Below are 21120 nucleotides of genomic sequence, written 5' to 3' on the forward strand. Positions count from 1 at the left end.
ATGTATGTATATGTGTGTATATATATATATATGTGTGTATGTGTGTGTCTGGCGGGGGGCCAAGGCAAGGCAAGGCAACAACTAACAAGTCTTTCATCAATTCAATCGGTTTGGATCGCAAAGGGGCAAATGATAGAATTTAATTTGGGGGAATCAAGGATTGCCTTTCTTCGTCTTGTCACTGTCTTGTCCCCTTCTGTTCTACTCCCCTCCCCCACTCCCTGTTTGAAAATTGTACGAAATGTTCTATTGTTTAAAAATTGTGTTGGATTTTTTTATAATTTAAAAAATCACCGTTAACTAACGATGAAAGCAGAGTTAAACGCAAAATTTCTGAAAGTATAATGATATTTTTACGTAATTTTTAAAATAATAGGAGGTTTCATCCACTTAATTTTTATAAACCCTAATTGATTTTTACACGATTTTGCCTTTTTTAGGATTTATAATTTGATGATGATATTGTTAAGTTTGACGAGGAAGATTTAATTTGAGATTTATATTTAAATAGTATTGAATGTGGTGTTTTATGAATATATTTATATATATATTAGAAAACATAAAGTGCAAATAATAAAATTTAAAAAAATTATTGGAAAAAAAAAAAAAACATCTTTTGTGTTCATTTATGGCATTGCATGCATTCATTTTATTTGTTATTGCTTAGATTGGAGTTGTGGTTGGACATTTAGTTTAACTTACCATATAGCTTACTTATATTTTTCAAATTCTTATTAGAGTTTGATGAGCATGTCCTATAGTGGATTGATTTCTTGTATGATCTCTTGAATATGTATAACATACAAATATAACATACCTCCCTTAGCTTATGTTAATGAATTGTTATTGTTCCTAATTGAGGCTTAATAATGAGTGGGCCATCTAAATACATGTGTATATATATTGTGTTAATACATGTATCAAAGTTTTGTACATTTATCTCCTAAGTATCCTAAATTAAAAAGGTGAGACACTAATTACTTTACACGAACAAAAAGCTAAGCCATATTTTGTTTAAAGACAAAGCAACGAATCGTATTGCAACGCAACATTATATTAAAGGATATGAAAAGGCATTCAAAGATACACAAGAACTTAGAAGGTTTTTGAAAGAATTAAAAATATGGTTGCCTAACAATTTTCTATACCTAAAAATAATTTGAAGAATATTATTTTCCCAAGTGTCATCGATAGTTATAAACGGTGGATATATGCATGGAGATAGTTTTCTCAATTGAAATTCTCATATATATATATATATATATATATAATGTGATGTATGATACAAGACACATCTCATTCAGACACATACAAATCAATTACATAGCATGGAGGTTAAAAAAAGTGTTGGAAATATATGTTTCTAACTTTTCATCAACGGTGGAGCGGACATTAGAGTTTGATTTCGAAGATTTTTTACATTTCAACTATAGTTGTCAATTAACTAAATCAAACCAACTTATCATGTTTGAGCTCGCCTAGTTATAAGAATTTAAGCTCGGTTAATGTCCATTTTTGAAAAGATATGGCTGAAAAATATGTTTGAGCTCAACTTTGTTAGGCTCGGCACATTAAGAAAAATATTTTGTTTTTGTTTGGATGGGCTCGTTAGGTAAATCTTTTTATTTTAATTTTTATTTAAGGTTATTTTAAATTATATAAGTACTTATAAAATTGTATATTTTATTAATTATTGGTGTAAATAAATATAATATTATACTATATCAAATAAATAATATTAATTTAATATCTTAACTGTGAATGAAAAAAATCATTTTGTTATTTTTGGCATATGGACAAATATGTTTTCTTTAACAAGTTATTCTATTTCTAGCATACAAATGTTGCAAAGAGTCGGTCACTGCAACCGTGCAACAACCAACTTTATGAGTTTGGCATTATTCAATGTGTTCAATCCCTTGAATTTCTCAAGTGTCAAATATGATATTTTCGGGGTGGTAAAAAATGTGCAGATTCATTCAAGAACACTCTATCCTATTTTATGTAAAGGGAAATTAATGAGAGGGCTGTTCTTTACAAGGTTGCATGGTATATACAACCAAATGAGACAAAAAGTTGTTGAAATTTCTAAGTGAACAAATTCTATTATTGCCATAAACCATTGCTCAAACTCGGAGGCAATTTCTCGATTATCACACTCGTGACGAACTTTTCTGGCAATTGCATTTTCTCGTCGATAACAAAGTGAACAATGTGTTGAAATTCTTCCACTTGTTCGACGACGGACTTGCCATCTACTATTATATAGTCCATAAATCGGGCCACAACAAATATTTTGGACCTGGCATTCTCAGAAATATATTTTCTCTCAAGGGTATCCCATAACCCTTTCTTACTCTTTATTTTACAATTTACATTATAAAGAGAGTTAGAGAGACTACCTAATATGGTATTTCTTGTTATGTAGTCTTCATGTGCCCACGATGCATAATTCGCATGCGTCTCCTGGTCCGCACCGGGCTCTGGGATAACTGGGCCATCGTGCAATATGAACATGGCGAACTCAAAGGCAGTCAGGTAGAAGGGCATCTTCTCATGTCACCTCTTAAAGTCCATTCCAATGAATTGTTGTGGAACTTGTACATGGGGCATCATCCGTGGGCCAAGCCCAGGACCAACAGTTTGGGCCGCGAAGGTAATAGAGGGTGCGGCACAAACCCAGGAAAGCCCTCACATCCTCCTGTACCAAATCCAAAAAACATAGGACTACCTATATAGGGAATTGGCCCAAAGGGGAGTAGTAACTCCGGTAGTAGCTCCGGCAACTCCTCTGACGGCGGCTCCGGTGGCTCCAGCGACTTCGGTAGGAGTTAACATTCTCGGAAAGTAGTATCTAATTTTCAATTATTAGTTTAAATGGGTAGTGCGAGAATAAAATCTACCGTAAACTCGAGTCAATGATGATCCCCTTTCCGAAAATTAGATATGTCCCGGTAGTGCCTCTGGTGGCTGGTGTTCTAACCCAAAGATAACTCGGTTTCCGTCTCCAACGTATGACACCTCTGATCGTGCTCCGGCGAACAAATGGAGAGAAGAATTGAGTTGGGGAAGTTGCCGAAAAGTTATAAGAGTTGAGAAAATAAGGAGTGAATTGTTGGTGTGTTTGGAATAAAAGGGGGAGACCCTTTATATAGGCGTCTCCACTCAACCAAAATGACATGGATCAATTACGATCATAATTACGACCTTAATTACCGATGTAATTTATTTTAATTTCAAACATTCCATTTGAGACGCCGTAATTAATTCTAACTACAAATCTTTCATTTGAATATGATCATAATTTATTCTAATTTGAAACATTCCGTTTGAAATGATTGTAATTTATTAGAATATAATAAATTCATCTAACGGATAATATTTTATCTAGATAATACTGCGACTTAAGTCATATGCTCGGGTTTAACTTAGTGTTGCACAATTTGGATTGTCTCGAGATAGGAAAAATAGCCAAAATTATTAACCAAGCCCAACGTATAATAAATAAATATTATTTATTTATTTCATCCAAATTAATTAGGTTCCTCGACCTTTCCTGCCACCTCTTAATGGTGAGGGAAGAATGATAATAATGAATTGAATAAACTCTTAGTTGTTTTATTTATCCTTAATAGGTCCTACCTGTAGTTGGTATGCAAGCCTTGGATCGAATTCTCTTCAAAATTGAACGAATTTGGAATGAGCCTTTAATGAAACGTTTATAGCCCTTTACCTGCATGGGATCGTGAAGTAGATTAAGAGAAACCTAAAATTTTTTATAAACCTTTTATTGGACACAACCCTATAAAAATCAAGTACTAATGCTAATTACTCAACTAATTATCACTAATCGAAGGCAACTCAATTCTACCAAATTTTTTCCATATAAAAAGGCCCAAAATTCATTTTGTGAAACTAAATCAAGTCTATATTGAGATTAATTAAAGATCTCACTTTGGCTTGTTGTTTTTCTTGGATTAACTAGTCACACGATATGACATCAAACTCACTTGGTAGAGTTTGCTCAAGTAGCTCATTTAAGTGAAACCCACTGTCAATATTTGTAGAAAATGAACCACGTAAAATTAATGCAAAATTGAATAAAAGACTTAGGATCTTCTGTATACTATCTTTACCTCAATTTCGAAGAGAATAAGAATTGTATTCGATGAAGTTTGCTCGAACCTTCACTTCTTCAACAATCGCGGCCAATGGCTTGAATGTATAGTGGGTAATGGGTGGAAATGAATGGGATTACAGATTTGAATCACATATTAGTCTTTCATAAATTTTGTACTTAAAAACACATAAAAATAAAAAATAAAAAATAATTGAAGAAGGACAACCGTGATGGTATTGTAATGGTTGGCTCTAAAAAATCTCTTGTCTTAACGTAACAATAAAATTGTCATTCTATTTTGGAATTATTTTGAACATTTGTGTGGTCCCACTCTTATTATTATTCATTAAGCATTGCTAAAAATGCATTATTGATTAATAAAACTTACACATATTATGTACTAGTAAAGCTTCATTTGAGTGTACTTTCTCAAATCATTCCAATAACAATTTGATTTGTCAAAAGGGAAATTCAAAATCAAATTTATCCAAATAATGGTTTTAGTTCATTTTACAAGTTTCGGTTCTTCTCCAATTGGAATGACTTGAAACCACTCATTTATTTATAAGTTTTTTTTTTCCTTTAATTTATTTCTCTATTATTAAGAGAAAAAATATCAGTGTGATGCACCAAAATTTATAAAATTACACGTTTTTAATTTAAACTTATATAAAATATATACAAATAAAATAATGTTCAAATTTGATCCATATTCATTCCATTTATCATATTTGAATTATAATTTGTTATACTGTTGTTGGATCCTAAAATTCAGAGGTTTTAAAATCGTTCGTCGATTTGTCGGTGTGGGTTCCAAAAATACTCCAAATAGTCAATCCGTTGTCGGGTCACTGAGATCTCGAGCGATTGATCAAACAAAACTAAGATAATTTATGGAAAGCAAATAAAACAAATTGCAAGAAACATAAAAGCTTATAATTCGAATTAAATTGCATAAAACAAAACTAAAACATGAAAAAAAAAAAAAAGAAAAAAAAAAATACGAGTTGTTCTTCTTCTACGTGTGTGGTGTTTTTTTTCCTAGTTTTAATCCTAAGATAGAATAACCACTTCTTCCACTAAAAAAGCAGTTTCAATTATTCCTCCACCACTCTCAACTGTCAAGTAACTTCTTTTCATCGGCTCCCAACTGCTTTCATTGCCTCTGGACCGTGTTCTATTGTTTTGAATATCTTATGTTGTTTTTGGACCGGGTTCCATTCGCTTTGAACTTCTTCCATTGCCTCTAGATCAGACATGCAGTTTACCCTGACTTGTTTCCATCATACTCCTAGCCGGTCTACGGGGATATGTCCCCAACAGCCTCGAGTTATATGAAATCTTTCTTGTTCTTTCTTTTAGTTTGACCTATGGAGCTTTTCATATAAGAAAAAGTAGGTGCCGGGGTCTTCCATTAATGTTATGAAGTTACCAACCCAGAGTTGATTGAGGTTGTTATGTAAAGGTCTGTGGAAACTACATCATCTTACTCTATGGAAGCACCGCAACCCGATGAAAGTTGTTACCTTCAACTTTGAGTCATTTGGACTTGGGATCCAACAATTGTAAATACATAACCTTACAATTTTAAATTGATAAAGTTTAAACTATTTTTAAAATATACATAAGTTATAACTCAACTTATAAATACAATTGGAAACATTACAAACTATACATTAAATATCAAATTATAATTTAATTCATATAAAACTTGCAACCTATATACAATCAAACATTAAGTAAAGACAAAATAAAATAAAATTTACTAGTCCTGTATTCCAATTTAAACGGCTGGTTCAACCGTCACAAAATACCATATATTTGTGTCTAACGGTAACTAAATCTCATTTGAACTAATAGGAAAAATAAAACTTTAAAATTCAAAATAATAATTTCAAAAATTTGATAGACTTAAATATATTAAGTGAACCTACGCATATTGAAACGGTCTCTGAAAACTTTTTTGTAGAAGTCCTGAACAAACGCTTATTTTGTAAGAACCATAAATATTACAGTCGCTTCGAAAATATTAAAAAGGGGTCCACTTATATAAAAGTCTTGACTAAACACTTTTATGTAAGACCCACGTATACCTACCAAACGTCTTTTCGAGCGTTTCTAGACCAAACACTTTTATGTAAGACCCACATATACCTACCAAACGTCTTTTCGAGCGTTTCTAGGTGAAACGTACATATCTGTTTTCTACTATTGTCTTATCCCGGCGGTTTCAAATGGGACCCACATACACTTAAATCCCTTGTCGAGTTCTTCTAGGTGTAACCGCACAGCGCGTGGTGAACTTATCGATAAATTTTAATTTAAATAGTACTAATTTTTAACGTTCATTTTTTTTCTATGTAAAAATGAAGTACTATGGTAAATATAATTTTTCAAAAACTTTGTTCAAATTAACTCTTCAATTTTTATGAACAATCTGAATCTATAATCATTACTCCCATGCTTTAAATAGAATGTAATAGAATAAACATAGATAATAATAATAATTAGAAAAAAAAAAAAAAAAAAAATTGAATCCAAAGCGATAAAAACATAGTGCAATCCGCGCGCGTGGCGGCACACGCGAGGCTGAAGCGTGTGGCAGTAGCAAAGCTACAGCTACATTTATTACCGAAAGAGCTGATACCTGTCAGGTACATAATTATATTAATTAATAAAATGATTTACATAAATTACTGTAAGGGGAAGTCCCTTAGAATTTATGTTGTACTAAGCACAAAAAGACAAAAACGGGTCGAACAGGTTGCCGGTGACCCCCACCCCGGCTAGGGTTAAGAAATGCATGTAGACAACCTAAAAGCCTATTAGTATATATATACGCAGCTGATCTGTGATAATTAAGCTTCAAAAATAAAGCTAAAAAAGGGGATATTGATGGAGTATGAGGATCAGCACGAGGGGGCCGGAGAGGGGGGATTGGGCCCGACTTTCAGCGACCCGCCGCCGCATCAGCCTCCCGCCGCCGCCGCCGCCGCCGCCGCCGACTCGGAGGCGCCGCAGCGGAGGCCCAAGTACAGGGAGTGTCAGAAGAACCACGCCGTCGGCCTCGGCGGTTACGCCGTCGACGGCTGCGGCGAGTTCATGCCGGCGGGGGAGGAGGGCACAATCGAATTCCTCAAGTGCGCCGCCTGCAATTGCCACCGCAATTTTCACCGGAAGGAGTCGGCGGACGCCCCCGCGGCGGCGCCGCCTCCTCCGTACCCGCTCCTGAACCCGCACGGGCATTTCGGATACCGCGGGCCGAGCGGGTACCTTCAGGTGGCGGCGCCACCGCCGGGAGTGCAGAGGGCTACTCCGCCGCCGCTGGCCCTTCCGTCGAGCTCCGGCGGCGGCGGGGCGGCGAGCGGGTCGAGGGATTATAACGAAATGGAGGATTACTACTACTCGAACCCCAACGGCGGCGGCGGTGGGAAGAGCAAGCGGTTCCGTACGAAGTTCACGCAGGAGCAAAAGGACAAGATGCTGAGCTTAGCGACGCGTTTGGATTGGAAAATTCAGAAACAGAACGAGGAGATGGTGCAGCAGTTCTGCGTGGAGATCGGAGTTAAGAGGCATGTCTTCAAAGTGTGGATGCACAACAACAAGAACACACTCGGTAAGAAGCTGCAGCTTTGATGACGATGAAGATGATGATGTGGCCTTTCGATTCATCGATTATTCAGACAACATCTCGATCTTGATCTTGATCTTGTAGGGGATTCCATAGACATATATGATCTCTAATTATTTACTAGTATTCTATGCACCTAAATAATTAACAAACTCTATATATATATTTCCATTCCTGCTAGATCAGTAAATGCAGACAGAAAAAAACTTGTGGATTCTGCAACCTCTCATGGAGACAATTGCTTGTGTGGTGTTCTTTAGTCTATTGTGGCTGAACTTTCCCTAAATTGGATAATTTAGGGTTTCCTTGCCCCTTTTTTTTATTTATATTTCTTGTGTCTGATTGCTGATTCTCTTGCATTATCATCTTCTTGTTTGAAGCTAGCTAGGTGTTCTTGAGTGGTTTTTTCCGTATGGGTTTTTGTGGAATGTATGATTTCTGTGATTCTTGAATTGGATTAGAATGTTGAATAAGTTTAAGGATGATGGGCATATATAGTTTGGTTGTGCTCAATTTTGGTTTGTGTTTTTCTTGAATTCTTGAGCTGTATCAATTTTTGGTTTGGTGATTCCAATGGAGTTAGAGCCATTCAGTTAGTTTTAAAGGCATTTATTACTCCAAACAACCTTTTTGTTTTCATTGTGCAGATATCTGAAGCCTTATGCACATCATTCAAGGCTTTGCTAGAATTTCGATTTCTGTGCTTTTCTTTTCGATATATATATTTTCTTTATTTCTGATGTATGAAAGTATTTTATGTGAGTTTTTTCATCAACTTTTTTTGAACCCAGAAATTAATTAATGAAATTAAATGTGGGCAGAGAGGGAAGTAAGAAGAACAAGAATTGAATACCCTTTACATTTATTTATTTAATTTCACACACATTGCATGCTTACATTAATATTTCTTTCATTCCCCTTCGATTCAATGCTCTTCAGCTTTTCTTGTGTATTCTTCTCAAATATTGTTTGTACGTATATATATATATTCGTACATATATATTTATGAAGTTTAGATTGAATTTAATTTGAGTTGGCAAATACGTGTGCTCTCACTTCATTTACAGTGACAATGATCAATTTTATGTGTATATATATATATATGTATATATGTGCCAGCAGTAGCCTGCATGAGACAACTGATCATCATTATTAACTCATAGTCAAGACTATTCTTGATTGTATATAGGAATCATGATTGTGACTGGTTTTTTGGGGGCTTTAATTTGTCTCGATCATCTCTCTATACATCACTAGTTTCCATTTTAATTAGTGTATAGAACTGTTAAATGAGTCGAGCGAATTTGAATATCTATTGTTCGAGTTCGATTCGAGTTTGTTAGCAGTAGAAGCTTGAGTTAGCTCGTTAAGAATCTGAGCTAAAATAATGGTTTGAATTGACTCGCTAGACTTAAATTCAAATTCGAACTTAGCTCGTAAGACTCGAACGGGAGCTCGAGTTTAAATTTGGCTCAAATTATATACTCCCTCCATCCCCAATCTATTTATTCATTTTGTTTATGCACGGGATTTTAGGAATATGAGTATTATATTGAGATAAAGTATAAATAAAGGTAAAAAGACTAAATTAACCCTAGTAGTATTGTATGATATAAAGGTAATGGCATTTGTGTAAAATATTGTAAATTAGAAGGGTATTTGTAATGTTAGGTAGATAGTACAATTACTAAAAAAGAAACGGATACTTTGTTATGGGACGGGCTAAAATGGAAAAATTGATAGATTGTTAAGGGACGGACGGAGTATAATTTTTTAAAGATACAAATTAAATAACTCTATTTTTATTTAGAATTTATTTTAATAAAATATTTAAATTTTATTAATAAATACTAATTTTGGTATTAAAAAATTATATATATTATATTAATGTATAAAATAATATAAATTTATTATTACTACAAACTCAATTAAGCTATCCCGAGCTCGAACTTGGCTTATTTATAAAAATAATAATTTTCGAGCTCAAACTCAACTTGTTTATCTCTATAACGAGTTGAGTCAAACTGTTAACAAGTCGGATCGAGCTTAGCTCACGAGCTACTTAGTTCGTTTATAATAGTCCTATATTGCTTTGTTGTTATTATTATTATTATTATTATTATTATTATTATGATATGTTGATGCACTTTGTATGTCTTCTTGTAGTTCTTGATTGTGTTCGAGAAGTTAATTTTTTTTTTAGGTAAAAAACTTGCATTCTTGATTACCATACATACATAGATCAACATTGATGGTCTAAGTGATGATGCAAAAGTTCAAAAATGATTGTTTATATTTTAGTCTTTGTACACCTTATTGGTATTTTTAATAAAATATTCGATTCAAAATATGAATTTTATATTGTAATTATTAAGACTTCCTCAATATTTATTGAAGTATGTCTTCGGAGTAATTTTAAATAAATTGATTAATATAATTAATAGGTTTTGAATATAATATTTTAAATATATCATATATTTTTAATGTAATTTTTAAATAAAAAAAATGGTTTAAATACCATATAGTATTATAGATAATTCATTTTTTTGATAAATAGTATAGACATAAATTAAAAACATAGACAAAGTGAATTAGGATAATTTGAAACATATATCCCATGTTGTTTGTTGTAATATTATTATAGGATTAGTCAATATAAATATTAATTATCTCTATCGCTAATTATTATTTTATATTTTGTATTATATTATATATTGTATATAATATAAAGTAAAATATATATATAGAAATTTGGATGTGTGTGCGTGAGTGTATATATATATGTATGCAGTATGTAGGATAGTATATATATTATATTATATGATGTATATATAAATATATGTATGTATGATATTGTTGAAATTGAAAGAGAGAATGGAAGAGAATGAGTGAATGGAGAGAATGAGTGGAGGGTATTTGATTCATTTCATTATTACCCATATTTATACACGACGAAACCTCACGCTGAAGGAAATAAAAGCATACACCCTACATAGCGATTATGTGTCTCGTACGTGGCTATTTTAGCACTCCCCCTTGAATGCTTTTATACAAAGAATGTGTATCGTTAAAACCTTACTAGAAAAAAATCCTGTGAGACAAAAAATTCATAATGAAGGAAAAAGAGTACAACATTCTTGTATCAATTCGCTCCCCCTGATCTGAGCATTATTTGAGATCCCTTAGTCGACGCATCCCAATTTTCTTTACCAATTTTTCAAATGTTTCCGTCGGATGCTTTTATACAAAGAATGTGTCTCGTTAAAACCTTACTAGAAAAAAAATCCTGTGGGACAAAAAAATCATAGTGAAGGAAAAAGAGTACAACATTCTTGTATCAATTCGCTCCCCCTGATCTGAGCATTATTTGAGATCCCTTAGTCGACGCATCCCAATTTTCTTTACCAATTTTTCAAATGTTTCCGTCGGATGCTTTTATACAAAGAATGTGTCTCGTTAAAACCTTACTAGAAAAAAACCCGGTGGGACAAAAAAATAATAGTGAAGGAAAAAGAGTACAACATTCTTGTATCAATTCGCTCCCCCTGATCTGAGCATTATTTGAGATCCCTTAGTCGACGCATCTCAATTTTCTTTACCAATTTTTCAAATGTTTCCGTCGGTAATGCCTTGGTTAATATATCCGCTAAATTATTATCGGATCGAATTTTCTGCACATCAATTTCACCATTCTGCTGAAAATCATGAGTAAAAAAGAATTTTGGTGAGATATATTTCGTTCTATCTCCTTTAATGTAACCCCCTTTCAATTGGGTTATACAAGCCGTATTATCTTCATACAATGTAGTTGGGGGAATTTTATCGTTGGGTATTCGCCCACAATTTTCAGAAAATGTTGAGTCATTGACCTCAACCAAACACATTCTCGACTAGCTTCATGTATTGCCAATATTTCAGCATGATTTGAAGAAGTGGCGGTTAAAGTTTGTTTTATTGATCTCCAAGATATCACTGTTTCGCTACAAGTGAATATATAGCCAGTTGAGATTTGGCTTTATGAGGATCAAATAAATATCCTGCATCGGCAAATCCAATCAATTCATGTCGAGAATCTTTCGAATAAAATAACCCGAGATCAATTGTTCCTTGGAGATAGCGAAAAATATGCTTAATCCCACTCCAATGTCGTCGAGTAGGCGATGAACTGAATCTTGCCAATAAATTTACAGCCAATGATATATCAGGTCAGGTGTTGTTGGCAAGATACATTAATGCGCCTATAGCACTCATATATGAGCACTTCAAGGCCAAGTGTTTCTTCATTTTCCTCTTTTGGTCTAAATGGATCCTTTATTGGATCGAGTGCTCTGACGATCATTGGGGTACTTAGCGGATGTGACTTATCCATCAAAAATTGTTTTAGTATCATTTTGGTATAATTTGATTTGTGGATAAATGTTCCACTTTCCAAGTGCTCAATTTCCAGACCAAGGCAAAATTTAGTTTTTCCAAAATCTTTTATCTCAAACTCCCTTTTCAGATATTCAACAGCTTTATGGATTTCATCAGGAGTTCCAATTAAATTGAGATCATCGACATATACAGCGATGAATACAAATTCAAACCCATTTTTCTTTATAAAAACACATGGACAGATAGGGTCATTTATATAACCTTATTTGGTTAAACTTTTGCTGAGACAATTGTACCACATTCGGCCTGATTGCTTGAGCCCATACAAAGATTTTTGCAATTTGATGGAATATGATTCTTTTGGCTTTGATTTAAATGATTCAGGTATGTTAATCCCTTCTGGGATTTTCATATAGACGTCATGGTCTAAAGAGCCGTAAAGACAGGAAGTAACCACATCCATTAATCGCATATCAAGATTATTGTGTACTGTCAAGCTCACCAGATACCTGAATGTTATTCCATCTATGACCGGCGAATATGTTTCTTCAAAATCAATACCCGGTTTCTGGGAAAAACCCTGGGCTACAAGCCTTGCTTTATATCTTGTGATATCATTATTTTCATTTCTTTTTCTCACAAACACCCATCTGTAGCCAACAGGTTTCACATTTTTAGGTGTTTGGACTATGGGTCCGAATACTTGCCGTTTATTCAATGAGTCCAATTCAGACTTAATTGCGTCTTTCCACTTTGCCCAATCATCTCTTTTCCGACATTCATCAACTGATTTTGGTTCATAATCCTCGTCATATTTCATTATATCGAGTGCTACAGAATATGCAAATGCATTTTCAATATTTGTTTTCTTTCTATTCCAATATTTTCCACTGGTGGTATAGTTAACAGAAGTTTCAATAACTTCATCATCACTTTCGTCAGAATTTTTAGAATCAACCTCTTCAGGGGTTGTACTGACCTTTTCAGGTATCTGATCATTGTTGATCTCTTCACCAGTATTTACAATTTTCTTCTTTCGTGGATTCTTATCCTTGGAACCCAACGGCCTGCCACGTTTTACGCGGGTAGTATGCTCATTAGCACTCGGCACCTTCCCTTCTGGGATATTTATTTTAGCCAGTGCATTTGCTGCTGCAATATATGATTTTGTAACTCGGGCAGCATCATTGAAAGCATCAGGCAATTGGTTTGCAATTTCCTGCAAATGCACAATTCTTTGAACTTCAAGTTCACTATGTTTAGTACGATGATCAAATTCAAGTGGTGTTTTCCACGAAATTTCTTTTTTCAGTTGATTACTGTCTTCCCCTAATGTCGGGAAATGAGATTCATCAAAATGACAGTTTGCAAACCTTGCAGTAAATAAATCACCCGTTGTTGGTTCAAGATATTTCGAAATCGAGGGTGATTCATACCCGAAATATATACCCAACCTTCTTTGAGGTCCCATTTTCGTGCGTTGAGGTAGCGCAATTGGCACATAAACAGCACACCCAAAAATTCGCAGATGAGATATATTTGGTATTTTTCCAGAAACCAATTAAGTAGGGGAATAACAGTGATAACTTGTCGGCCTTAATTTCACGAGGGCTGCTGCATACAATATAGCATGTCCCCAACATGATACGGGAAGTTTAGACCTCATCAATAATGGTCTAGCAATTAATTTCAATATTTTGATAAGGGATTCAGCGAGGCCATTTTGCGTATGTACATGGGGAACAAGATGTTCCACAGTAATCCCAATTGACATGCAGTAATCATCAAATGTATGTGATGTATACTCTCCAGCATTATTTAGACGTATTTTCTTTATTGGGTGATCTAGAAATTGTGCTCGCAATTTAATTATTTGTGCAAGTAGTCTAGCAAAAGCTAGATTGCAAGTAGATAACAAACATACGTGTGACCATCGCGTTGACGCGTCAATTAGTACCATAAAGTACTTGAAGGGTCCACACGGTGGATCTATTGGTCCACAAATATCACCCTGAATTCTTTCCAGAAAAACTGGGATTCAAATCCAACCTTTGTTGGAGATGGCCTGATTATTAACTTCCCTTGGGAACAGGCAACACAAGCAAATTTATTCGAACTCAAAATATTTTTCTTTTTCAATGAGTGGCCATTTGAATTTTCAACAATTCGCCTCAGCATTACATTGCCAGGATGCCCAAGTCAATCGTGCCAAGTTTTAAATTCGCTAGTAGCCATTTGGTCTACTAGGTGATATGTTTCAATGGCACTGATTTTTGAGTAATATAAGCCGGAAAAAAATTATGACAATTTTTCTTTCACAATTCTTTTGCCATTCACAATATGAGTTATCAAGAGATACTCATTTTTTGCCTCATTCAATGTTTCAATGTGATACCCATTTTTTCGAATATCATTGAAGCTCAGTAAATTCTTTCGAGCTTTGCTCGAGAACAAGGCATTTTCAATTGCCATTTTTGTCCATTTTGGGAGAAATATAGTAACTTTTCTTGAGCCTTCAATCGTTTTCGATGCACCACTGATAGCAGCAATAGTGGTCTTTCCCATATTCAAGTGGGAGAAATAACATTTGTTTTTCAGAATGCTGTGAGTCGTAGCATTGTCAATAAGACATATTGTCATCGGCTCCAAAATATTTGGCATCCATATCTTGCGGAAAATAAAATATATAATCGTGCTGATAACTTGTTGTAATATTATTATAGGATTAGCCAATAGAAATATTAATTATCTCTACCGCTAACCACTATTTTATCTATTGTATAAAGAATAACATATAGATATAAGTATTATACTATAGATATATAATATATATGTAAGCTACTGTGTACATTTAAATATATGTGAATTGGATATGTGCATTTGTAATTATATATATAAATATATTATATATAATATAATATTACTCTACCGGTATTTATACACGAGGATACCGCGAGGCGAAAGTAATTAAAAAGCATACAAAACGGTTACGTAGCATATTCGTATGTGCTACGTGTACAACACTCTCCTTACGCCCGGGGCGCGCTGTCTGTCGGGCTTCCCCCGATCCTTAGGATCGACTAACCCATGTGCAAGTACCGTTTAGAAATATTAATAATTTCTACCGCTAACCACTATTTTATATTTTGTATTATATCATATATTGCATATAATATAAAGTAAATCTATATATAAAAATTTGGATGTTTGTGCGTGAGTGTATATATATATATGTATGCAGTATGTAGGATAGTATATATATTATATTATATGATGTATATATAAATATATGTATGTATGATACTGTTGAAATTGAAAGAGAGAATGGGAGAGAATGAGTGAATTGGAGAGAATGAGTGGAGGGGTATTTGATTCATTTCATTATTACCCATATTTATACACGACGAAATCCCACGCTGAAGGAAATAAAAGCATACATCCTACGTAGCGATTATGTGTCTCGTACGTGGCTATTTTAACACATGTTACATAGACAGAGATTGATTCTATTTTTGTTTTTTTTTTTTTTATATTTTAAGTTGTTGGTTGTATAATTTGAATATGTGTGGTTGCTCTACATTTTTTTTTTTTTCAATTATTATATAAATTTCAATGATTGCAAATTGTGATTAGAATTGATTGTCATATCTCTAATATAAGTTTTAAATTAGACTAGTTTTTAAGCATAGTATTGTTACTTTTTCAACAATACAATGTATTTTTATGGTTAATACATTGTCTAGAAGGTTTAATAAATTGACTGTAGTTTGAAATTGATTTGAAATAATGTATTGATTTGAGTTTATGTTAAAATAGTATTTGTAATATAAGGTTTTGTGAGTGAAATAGTATATTTTTAATTTATTTAAAATTATTCAAAATAAGTAATGTTTATTTCAGTTTGAAATAAAAAAAAAAAAAACAAAGTATGAATTTACTTAACAAAAACAAATGTTTAATACATTAAATTTGTTGTCTAGTAAGTACATTTATCAAATAGTTATAGATATTCAATATACTATTTAACATATTTGCCATGAAGGGTTTAGTATATTTACAATTCAATTGATTCAATCAATTATTTTTATATATCTCTTTTGTATTCAATATATTTTGCAAAGACAAACTTTTTACTACAAATACATTAATATATTTCCATTTTCAATTTATAAAAATGTATCTTTTTTTTAGAATATAAATATAAATTGGAGATGAGAATATATTTTTTTAGAATATTTTAATTGCGGATTACACATCCGTATGTATGTAGATATATATATATTACTATTTATGTTTTTTGAAGTCTAGTTAGGCTATAATTTTTCGGCCATAATGATTCAAATAATTTCAAATTCAATGTATATCAAAATTATTTATTTTAAATCTACTCAAATTCAAATTCTCTAATCCAAAATAGAAATTAAAATGTTTATCCAAGTAACTTCAATAGGACTTTCCATTGAAATCATCGTGAAAAAATAAAATAAAAGTAAATATAATTACGTTGATAAAAAAAGCTACCAATGTAAATGTAATGTGAGCAATACATATGCCCAAAGTATGAAAATATTACCGAGTAGAAAACATCAAACAAATTGGTTTTGGTTTGAAATTGAAGTTTGATTCGGATTTAAATTTATATAGTATTTTGATGTAATATTTTATAAAAATAAAAATAAAGAAACTTTTTTTCTTTATCATTGAAACACAAACACAAACACAAACACAAACGGAACACACCCATACCCAGATCATTTCATTTCAATTCTGTTTTCTTTATTCATAAGGTTTCATTCGATGTACTATCATCCCATATTAGTTTGAAAATTCAACAAAAAAATCAATTACTTTTTTAAGCCTACATTATCGAATTTCATCAAGAATTTTGTGTGTGTTGTTCCCTTTTTCTTTTTCTTTTTTTCTTTTTTAATTTCCACAACAATATAATACAAATTTTATATTTTATGTTCTTATAACATTTTTGGCGAATGTTAGCTTGTTGAATTGAGTCGAAGCCAAATCTTTCTATTCAATGGTGACGAATAAGAATATAATTCAAGGGATGCAAATCTTTTAAATATATGAAATAATTTTTTTATTCATAAAAAAATATACTTTATTTTAATTTTATTATAAAGTAACAAAATACATAACATTAGTAACTATATATTGTAAATACTTATATTTGTATATTTTAGAATAAAAAATAATACTACCTTTCTCCGGCTCCAAGAGTCTCATAATACTAATAAAAGAACATTTGTAGAAAATATTATACTAAGGATATCTTGTAGAAAATACTTATATCTTTTAATGTCAAGTAAAATGACATAAAAGGTAAATGTGACGGTTTGAGAGGGACAGAGAAGTACAATTTTCAATTAAAAATAAATTAACATTTGATATCTTTTATTATTATTTTTTATTTCAAATACTTTTAATACATTATACATACATATATTTTCTTAAAAATAAATAAAAATAACTAAATAAAATAGGGGTGGGGCAAAAGGGCCCTTAATAGGTCCGCTCCTGCTTCTATTGGAAAGGAAAAAACATGTCTAGACGATTTTTAGAAAAAAATTCAATAAAAACATCTATTTATTACATGGATATCGATGTAAAAAATGTCCAACTTGAAAGACAATGTTTATATTAATCATACAACTGTAATGTTCAGTCAAAAAAATGTTTCAATTGGTGCCATCGCTTTCAAACCCCTATTATTGTTTTGAAACTCTTTCATAAGAATTTTTATGATTATTCTTATTATCCGGAACTTCGACTCTTTTTTTATTCGATATCGAAAATAATCAGAATAAAAAGTAGAGCTTTTGTAGTAGATCGATGTATTCCTAAGGATGCTATCATAGCTCTTGTCCAATCCTCAAATTGGGTTGAGTTTTTACTCATAAATGAATATTGTGCCATGGCCTAATGGCTTCTTGACATTTTTCATAGTAGCTTACTATGACTAAGGGTAGAAGATCAGACCAAACTTTAGCTAAATAGGCCAAACTTGCTTTATAATATTAAAGCATAAGCCTAGCTTATCGGCCTATAAAAATATATTTATAAGGTTTAGGCTTGGTCTACTTTAAAGTATAATATGACTTACAAGTTTATTTAAAAATCTATATAATATTTTTTTATTTTATATAATCATTTGTTATATATATAATAATAAGCTAGTTAAAATAAACTAATATAATTTTTATATGTTTTTGTTGTCACCAAATATAATTTCTCTATGAATTATAAACAATTAAAAAATAATATTTGTACATATTAGATAAAATATATATATATATATATATGATATAGGCTAGTCTGATAGGCTAAAAGAGTTTTTGTAAAGCACAAGTATATTTTGTTTATTTAAAAAGAATTAAAAGTATATCTAAATTTAATATTTTTAATAAATAGACTAAACCAGACTTTATGCAAGTTAGGCTATAAGCCCCTGAGAGACCGTTTGACCTATTTCCATCCCTGATTACAGTTGATAAAATCTTTTACGAAAAAATCTAAATTGAAATCTAAATGATTAGTTAATTGGTTAGGACTTTTGAAAATTCTATACTAGTCCATCCTACATGCTAATGTAGTTCTTGCAAATATGGTTAACCAATATGTTTACTAAAGTTTACAACCATGTAAATAAAGACACAAGAATTCAACAAACATGCAATACAAACTATCATCTCTTACAACTTTCTTTGGATCATAATATATAAAAAAATCATGGGTAAATTATAAAATATCCGTTTGTGTTGAAAATGTAAAATTTCCACGGAACACCTTCTTGTTTAAAATTGATATTTGGTTTTAAATGAATACCTAAATTAAGCAAGTTTTATATAAATATAAAATGCAAAATATCTTAAATTATTATTTTTTGAATAAAATAAATAAATAAATAATTGATTAATCCTTCATTTTATAATTTTTGGAGATAAATTGTTATCTAATTTTAATAAAAACTATAAAAATAAATGATTGATCAATTATTTATTTATTTATTTTATTCAAAAAAATTATTTTAGATATTTTACGTTTTTTATTTATATAAAATTTGCGTAATTTAAGTCTTTATTTAGAATCAAACATCAGTTTTGGACAATAAAGATGTTTCGTGCAAACTTTACATTAACACAAGACTTTCACACAATAAATATACGCATAATATTTTGTACATTTTTACTAAAATACAAGAAATGTTATATAAATAAATCCTTGTTATTTTATAGTAATTACTTCAGCAAACCATTTGTCTAACTGAAACTAAGTATGCCTATAGGTTGGTTATGGGATGTGATCCCCAACCCTCATTTCTTCACCTCTCACATAAAGTAATATATATATATATATACATTATATGTATGTGCATATATATGGGATATATATACATATATTATATGTATTTATATATTACATATATACATACTGTGTATATATACACAATATGTATTAGAGGGGGCGTGGAGGGATTGGACAACAAAAGGGCTAGTGATCCCATCTCGTTACTCATATTCTTCGATTGGACCTTCAATTTCTCATTCATTAGATCTACTTTCAATTATTTTGGAAATTTTAGAAGTTCTTCAAAACATGATGGGGTAGAATGAATCATATGAGATAATACTAAATATTGTCACATTACAGAATTTGATCTCAAAACATTTACAAAAAATAACTTTTGACTCTCACATTAATTTTATCTTTATGTTTGGTTGTGTCTACAAAGGTAAAAAAATGATCATTTCATATTTCTATTGTAAATGTGAGAGAGTATTTCAACTAGTAGACCATCCATTTTGAGAATTCTAAGACAGATTTTGCTTAGTACGAAAAACAAAATTTTGTGATCATTTTTATGTGCAATTTTTTTGTCTGATCGCCTTTGATATTTTTGTGGACATATTTTATCTTATTAATATATTTCTATGCAAACTTTTTTAATATCATTTTTTACGGTAAAGATATTTCTTCGTCCAATTCCACCAGTTGCATGACTTCAACAAATAGTAAAATATTATTGAAAGTGTCTTCTTATAAATAGTTCATCTTTTAGGCAAAGAGAATCTCATTCAATCTTTTAAGACTTAAGCGTATTTGTTTCTTCAAGTACATCAAAATTTGAGAGCAAACTTCTTTGTAATAATACAAACCATTTTCCTCACCAACTTTTATTTTTTATATTGGAGTCCAAAACCGTATGTTTGGTGTACCACATATGTAAAACGACTATAATAGTGGACAACACATCTATCTTCAAATATTCAAATATATTTTTCACAATTTGAAGTTTTGATACTTTCACTTCTATAGTTCATTTGAAGACACTAGTATTTTTCTAGGGATTGTCTTCAATGGTGAAGTCCATCCAAACTTTATAAAATCCCATCTATCATCTCCAAACATCATCAAGATCGCCACCATATAGGTCTTCCAATACTTGTAGTTTTTTTTTTTTTTTTCCATCAAATAATGGTAGACGAATTGTAGAACATCTTTCTCGACTTATTTTCTAACAATGAATAAATCTACTCGGGGTATGTGCATATTGTTCTAATATCAAATGTTAAAAATAAGATCTGATCACCACTAGAGAGGCCAACCTCTATAATGCGAGCAAAATAATGAAACCACGGTAAGATTGCATATGTGACAAACACATAGTTGTTTTGAGATTATAGTGACGATGAATATTAGGATGTGATTTAATCTATGGGTGAACAAGTTAAAAAAAAATAACCGAGTAACACACAATGTTAATCTAATTTTGGTATCGATACCTACATCTAGCATATTCCAATTCAAAAAAATCTATTAAAACGTATCACCATATATATATATATAATAATAATAATATTAAACACCAACAAACATACAATACAAACTATATTTTACTATGACTCTCTTTGCATCAAAATTCACAAGAAATCCGTCATCATTTCGAAAAAATGACACTAGTAAACTATGTGTCTGGATG

The 21120-nt window shown here is 31.6% G+C and overlaps 1 protein-coding gene across 1 annotated transcript; it reads left to right on the forward strand.

Moving 5' to 3' along the window:
- The first annotated feature begins 6954 nt into the window (after positions 1 to 6954).
- LOC127248438 (zinc-finger homeodomain protein 1-like) lies at positions 6955 to 8257 on the forward strand. Its single transcript, XM_051270769.1, has one exon. The coding sequence runs from the start codon at positions 7016 to 7018 to the stop codon at positions 7754 to 7756; it is 741 nt and encodes a 246-aa protein (XP_051126726.1). The 5' UTR covers positions 6955 to 7015; the 3' UTR covers positions 7757 to 8257.
- The last annotated feature ends 12863 nt before the right edge of the window (positions 8258 to 21120 follow it).

This window comes from Andrographis paniculata, unplaced genomic scaffold, assembly GCF_009805555.1.
Source record: "Andrographis paniculata isolate CXL003 unplaced genomic scaffold, ASM980555v1 Contig34END, whole genome shotgun sequence".
In the NCBI taxonomy this organism is placed as follows: Eukaryota; Viridiplantae; Streptophyta; class Magnoliopsida; order Lamiales; family Acanthaceae; genus Andrographis; species Andrographis paniculata.